The 7,119-nt window shown below is 47.2% G+C and overlaps 1 protein-coding gene across 1 annotated transcript; it reads right to left on the reverse strand.

Moving 5' to 3' along the window:
* Positions 1–632: 632 nt before the first annotated feature.
* On the reverse strand, positions 633–3,501 carry LOC103640860 (laccase-25-like). Its single transcript, NM_001323270.1, has 4 exons — positions 3,293–3,501; positions 2,995–3,149; positions 2,430–2,809; positions 633–2,338 (listed from the first exon to the last, which is right to left on the reverse strand). Exons 1-4 carry the CDS (start codon positions 3,407–3,409, stop codon positions 1,233–1,235), a joined length of 1,758 nt encoding a protein of 585 aa, NP_001310199.1. The 5' UTR covers positions 3,410–3,501; the 3' UTR covers positions 633–1,232.
* Positions 3,502–7,119: the final 3,618 nt, after the last annotated feature.

A 7,119-nucleotide genomic window follows, 5' to 3' on the forward strand; every position in this document is an offset into this window, starting at 1 on the left:
CCGATCAACCCGCTTCTACCGCGAACGGCGACATGACCAGCGCGTCCAGCGCGACGCGCGCACCGTCCGGAAGCGAGAAGACCGGGCATGATCGCTCACGTTAGCGCGCTTTGCGTAAGCCTGTATCTCTGGCGATCAGGACAGGTCCCTGACTCAGCTACGGTATTATTCACTAATGCAGAAATGCAAACAAACTAGCTACGAGGCTGCAACTAACTAACACAGCATTGATGCAGACTGCTTATGTAAAGCTTATCTGAAGCTGCCATTTCATTTGCAGTTTGTTGATCACGAGAGTTCTCCCATGAAGTTCTTGTTTTCAAGTTGTGGCCAAGAGAACTACGTGATGCATACATTGTTCTGTAGCCCAATTCAATCTACAAGAAATTCAAGCGGAAGATGCCCGAGGCTGGGACGCTTCTCCTTGTCAGAGATCGCCTGTTATGGTATTGCTGCCTGCGGATGGATGGCGAGGCCTCAGCGCGACTCAACAGCACGAGCTCTTGGTCATGGCACCGCGCAGCCTGCAGCAACAGCAACGCCGAGTCGCATCGCACCCCACTCGGTCAGCGGACTCGGCTGTCGCGGACTCGCGGCGCAGACGTCGATCGGGCACAAACTCGCGCCCGGGGCAACCAGTCGATGCAGCCGGGGAAGTTGAGATGCGCGCCTTTGTCCACGGCCGCGCGATCATCATCCCACACCGCCGCTCATGGGAGTCGCCGCCGCTCGCTGTCAAAGCCAACCAAATACGCTTTGCCCAATCAGTACTTCTCTGCTTGTTTGTTGCTTGAGGGGCAAAAGTGTTTCCTAGACCACAAATACATGGACACGAATTAGAAAAACCAAGCAAATATGAAAAATGGCGGATTAATCAATCAGTATATGTTTGTAATCCTGTTTCTGCGAAGCAATTGTTTTAGATGGCATTACTGTGAAACGTTATATTTATAGTCCCAGATATGCAATTGTCTCCAAATAAATATAATCAAATGTGATTACTGAAACATACTGTCCAAGCTTCTGACGCATTGGAACAAACATATATCTATGCAAATACAAGTATGCGAGTCTACCAGTCGACCACGACCTATATATATAACAGACAAACAATAGTTAAATTTAAATCGCATCGTATATAGTAATATAGCACGCCAAGCTAATTAAGGTTCTTCCGCACGCAATTGCATGGTGAATCCAAACAATCACGGTTGGCTGTGGATCGACGATGGCTAGCACTGTGGTAGGTCTGCTGGAGGCGGCGGCACCGACGTTTCCGGCGTGGGCCCGTCCGGTACTTCAAACACCATGGCCAGGCCCAGATCAAGATGGTTGTCGAAGTGGCAGTGCATGAACCACATCCCAGGGTTGTTTGCCAGGAAGCGGATGACAGCCCAGCCGCCGGTGGGGACGGCGACGGTGTTGCGCTCCTGCGGGTTGACGAGGTTGAAGCGGGGCGTGGCCGTGGCCTCGTCGTAGTTGCCAAACCCCTGCGCGAGCACGTAGAAGTTGAAGCCGTGGAGGTGCATGGGGTGGCTCTCCCTGGCGATCAGCCGCGTGTTCTGCAGCACCATCTCCACCGTCTGGTTGAACCGGAGCGTCCTCACCCTGGTGGACTTGGCCGTGTACTGCAGCGCGGCGGTGTCGCTGGCGTCGGCGGTGTAGTCGAAGACGAGCGGCGGGCGGTCGGGGAAGTCGCGGGTGTACACCCCCGCCGTCTCGCCGTCGCCGCCGTAGTGGGCCTGCAGCATGGACGGCTTGCCGGGGGCGGGGAGCACGAAGGAGGCGTTGTTCATGCTGGAGGAGAAGACGGTGGCGCTGCGGTTGCAGAGCAGCTGCGTCGGCTGGCAGTCGGAGACGCCGAGCCCGACGGTGACGAACATGCGCGTGTCCACGGACAGCGGCACCGTCGGCTGCCCCGGCCGCACCAGCGCCGTCAGGTTGGACAGGAACCGGAACGCCGTGGCCGTGTCGTTGACCTCCGGCCGCGGCGGCAGCGTCGGCGGCGTGGTGGGGTCCGTGTCCGAGCCGAGGTACTCGACCACGGCCGTCGCCGTGGTGTCGCTGAACGGTGGCCCCTGCGGGATGGCGCTGTCGTAGGGCGACGCCGCCATGTAGTAGCGGCCGCCGGCGCGCGCGGCCACCATGAGCGCGTCCACGGTCTGCCCCGGCGCCACCACCACCACGTCCGTCTCGTACGGCGTCGTGTAGGCCGCGTCGGCGCCCACCACGGTGAAGCTGTGGTTCGCCACCTTGAAGAACAGGGGCGTGTTGAGCGCGGCGTTGATGATCCGCAGCAGGTACGTCTCGTTGCTCCGCACCTGGAACCGGTACGTCTCTGCACGGTGTACTCGTCGTCACGAATGGTTTATTTGAATGGTTTGATGATGCATGGATATATATATATATATATATATATATATACGTACGGTTCCCGTCGGAGCAGTTGTACAGGTCTCCAGGCTTGCCGTTGATGGTGTACGCGTCGGCGCTGCGCGCCGGGAGCCCGGTGAGGAACGCCATCTGCTGGAGGTCGTAGACGTTGTCGTTCCACCACTCGCCGAGGACGACGGTCTCCTCGGCGTGCGGCTTGGGGAACGGGTAGGCGTCGGCGCCGGCGCGGGGGCGGAGGACCAGCGCGCCGTACACGGTGGCGCGGAGGAAGGAGATGTGGGCGTGCCACCACAGCGTCCCCTCCTGCGCCGTCGCGTTGAAGCGGTACGTGTAGTTGCCGCCCGGCTTGACCGGACACTGCGTCACCATCGCCGGGCCGTCCGCCCACGGCGTGCCGCGCTGGAATATGCCGTGCCTGCAAAGCACACACAAGTACACAACGCAGCAAGGAGCAGAATTCAGAACAGGATTCTTTTGGCGGCGGCCCTGTGATGAGATGATTCACTGGAGCTTGCTGCTTTTGGCTGTATGTATCTAGCTAACATTGCAGTGGTTTGTACGAATCTCTATCTTCCTATATGACAGCGAGAAAGTCCGTACCAGTGGATTGTGATGTTGTAGGGCGACTGGTTGACGAGGTGGACGACCACAGTGTCTCCCTCGCGGGCATGGATGGCCGGGCCTGGGAGCTGCCCGTTCACCGCCGTGATGACCCGCGGCGGCTGGCAAAGCTGGCTCACGGAAAGGTTTCCGACCTGGCAAAGGATCAAGCTCCTCCTCTTACATATATACCTCGTACGTGCTATACAACGACCATGAAACGAACCAAATGCGAGCAAAACTGACACATGTATGCATATGCATGCATGTATGTATGTTAGACTCATGAATGAATTACATTGAAGGTGTGCTCCACGATCGAAGCTTCAGCAACGCAGCAACAAGCAAGCACCAACAAGGCGACGCTGGGACCAAGAGGCAAAGCCAGTGGTGACAACCAAGGTCGAGGAGCCATGCCCAGCCCCCCTGAGCTAGCTAGCAATGACGATGGCCAAAGACACACAGAACAGCTAAAGATCTGGTTGATGATCTCTCGATCGTATGCTCGATGATCGAGTGGTTTTGGGTGAGAGAGTTCATGAGCAAGAGGCTCTCTATATAGCCGGGACGTATGGATGGATGGATGGATAGATTCTCAGGCTGCCTGGTTACTCTAGTCAGTTGGAACACGTAAGGTTCCTGCTGCCTTTGAGTGTTCTAATTAGCATGTGCGTCTTCCTTCCATTCAAAGGTGACAGTTTTGGTAACACAAGGGACATCAGAATTCAGAGATACACACTACTAATAAACGGGACGAATTTTGCATTGCTCTGTAGAGATGAGATGAGACCATCTTTCCTCGATTCTGCACTAGTATTTTAATGGGAAATTTGGATCCATACCATTAAAAGATCACCACTTTGGATCCATACCATTACTATCTCACTTACATGTGGGTCCACATGAGTCAATGACATGTGAGGTCCATGGTATATATCTAAAGTTTGGATCTTTTAATGGTATAGATCCAATTGTTCCTATTTTAATTGGGTACGTTTGACAAGTAAGATTGGTGACACTAATATATTGTCACTACATAATGTCAATGGTTAATGCAATAAGAATGGGACATCAGAGATACACTACATAAAAGCCTTGATCTTTGGTTCCATTTGTACAGCTCGGTACTGAAGAGAGGCTTTTTATTTGCAGTGCTAAAGGGGTCTGGCGCCAGCCACGCGGATGCGCTCACGCTAATATATATGGACGAATAATAAAAGTAGTATGTCTATATTTAAATGAATAGCAATAATACTATATACAAATGTATAATATTTCTTCATTTCTATATTCTCAATGTTCACCCTCTAGGTTTTATGAGAGGGCTAGGAGATTTCATTCATCTTAATAGAACTCTCCGTTTTTATACGATATCGGTATACATGAATCCTATTAGTTGTTATTGAATTGCTTCAATCTTTTCCGAAGGGAGTAGATCTTCCTTCGTCGTCATCAACTTTGATTTGCCAAAAACATTAATAAAAAATAATATTATATTAAATGCAAAGATGAGCTGCTTTATTATCGTGAAATCAATATTATTATCGTAAATATTATTGGCATATCTTGATATCTTTGCTACTAACTTGTTACCTACGACGGTATGAATAAATCCACAAACATAATATCTACAAAGATCGTTCCTTTTACTGTGTGAAATACTAAAACTGGGAAAAAGTTATGGATTATTATTGACAAATAACTTGAGAGTTGTACACGCTTCATACATACAGAAAAGTTTGGCATAAGCTTAAATAGTTTCTTTAGTCTAGGCTATTTTTAGCCATGTCCATGCCCCCATAACTAAAATGATTGATCCTTGGTGCTTGATCAAATCATTTAGAGGATTATGAAGTTAAGTTCGAATGGTAACAATTACACGTTAAGAAGGTCCATGACTTCTTGTAACTATATGTCTGGCTTCCTCATGGAGTCAAAGATGTGTACATTGCGTTGTTCCATTGAGATCACTAGATGTATCGAGTGGAAGCAGTGGAAATGTTATGAATAAGGAGAGAAAGTTAGACTACACATTCAATTACGAAAAGGTTTAAGGTAGTGGACACTAACTTAAAATTGTAAGTTAGAAGTATGAATTGAATATAATATTGTTTGTGCAAAAACATGAGCAATCTTTTTAGGACGTCGGTGTGAAAGTCCTTAATGTTTTTTTGGTTAACAACCACCAAGTCGATGAAGCCCACATGGTAAATTCCCTCCTTATGACATCTCTAGATCTCCATGTGTCACAATACAAAATAGGTGTAAGGGCATGTCAGGTACCATTGACTATATATCGTTGAATCATGTACAAGAGACATGGTAAAGACTTATAGAACCCAACCGCTGAGGAGAGAGATGTCAACGACATTCCACTGGTATATCTTAAATATATCCTTGAAATTTAGCCACACCATGTCAAGGGCATTATAGAAGTCAGAATCTTTTATAAGCACACGCTTGTTTGGTTCAGCTTTTTTCTGGCCAGCTTTTCTGAGAATCTGGCTGTGTAGAGAATCTAGCTGTGGAGAGAATCTGACTATCATTGGGATCACATGTGAAGGAAGATGAAGGTATACATAGGGTTTAGGATCTAGAAAGTGACGGATTCATACTATTGCAATGACTCGACGAATTATATATTTATGCTGATTTTGGATGGTTTTTAACAAATAGGTTTTTATAGAATTTGGCTAAAAAGCTGAGTGTTTGGCAGTCCGCAGCAGCTTTTGGTGGCCAGAAGCTGTAAAAAACTGTAAAACAGGTCCTATCAGTGGCTTACTCATTCATGTACTAGTCATGGAATCTTTGCATTTCTATTGGTAAGTCTTTCACCAACTCTGGTCTAACTAGAGGATTGCCATGTAGGTATGTCCTTGTCCTCTCTTATGATGGCACATTTTCTTCGCATGTTTTTTATGTGCTTACTAAGCATGCTCTTGTAGTCTAAGATACATTTTTTGTTTGTGTTTTGCTCATCTTTAGAAAGAAGGCTCTCCTGGATGGACCTATTGGTGTTTCCTTCTCAGGTATCTTCTTCTTGAAGTGTTCCTTCACCTTGGCACTGATGACAATGTTTGAATCCTCATCAGTCATGTCATAGGCTCACTTATTTGGTACAGACTTAGCTAAGGAGTTGTTGCATGTGCACTTGCTTTTTGTCTGACTTGACGTTGTGCGCATTTGCCTTTTATAAGTTGGTGGAGTAGGGGACGGGCTCCTTTTAGAAGGTGTGGGGCTCCTGGATGGCGAGTTTGCAGCGGTGGGCCTCTTGCATGGAGCATTAGGAGGGGATAGACTCTTACATGGAGTGTTTGGTGGTGAGTGAGCCCCACCAACAGTTGATGGTTGCAGAGCATCGAGTATAATGATGTAAGAATGAGCAGCGGTTGGATCCCCTCGATGAAGGTTGAGGTACAAATTAGGGTCTTCAAGTGAGTCTTGCCTAACATTTGTGCCTTCATTGATTATGTCATGATGCAACTTCTCCTCCATTTCACGATGATGTATCTTAGCATGATTCCAATGATAAATATGTAAAACTAAAGGAATTAGGGTTTAGGTTGATAACAAGTTGACATGTATAATATATTATGTGGATTAGATGTTAATCGAGAGATAAGATTGAGTGTACATAGATAGAGTTTAGGGCTTAGGTTTTAGTCATGAGGTTTAGTTGACATAGATCGAGTTTACGGTTTAGGGTTTAGTAACGAGATTGAGTTTAGGTTTTAGGGTTTAGTCATGAGATTGAGTTTATGGTTTAGTTGTGAGATTAAGTTTCATGTCAATTTTGTTTCACATATATATTCAACCACAAAAAATGATCCAAGGGTAATATTTACATATAACAAGTTGAAAATGGAGAGACAAAATGTCGAGTACAACTAATACTTGTTTAACAACATTGACAAACTTTGGATACAATTCTTCTATTCACACCTGAGACTTCTCATTGAGAAACATGCCACTTTATTGACCCAAAAGTTTCCCTTTATTCTATGGTATGCTATGCATATCATCTTGTTATAGCATAATCCATAATAGGTTCCATGAAAGAACAAAAATATTTGACATAATGTTACAACATAGGTTTCAAATCCAAAATAGCATACTTGTAGCTAA

Source organism: Zea mays, chromosome 10 (genome assembly GCF_902167145.1).
Source record: "Zea mays cultivar B73 chromosome 10, Zm-B73-REFERENCE-NAM-5.0, whole genome shotgun sequence".
NCBI classification, from domain to species: Eukaryota; Viridiplantae; Streptophyta; class Magnoliopsida; order Poales; family Poaceae; genus Zea; species Zea mays.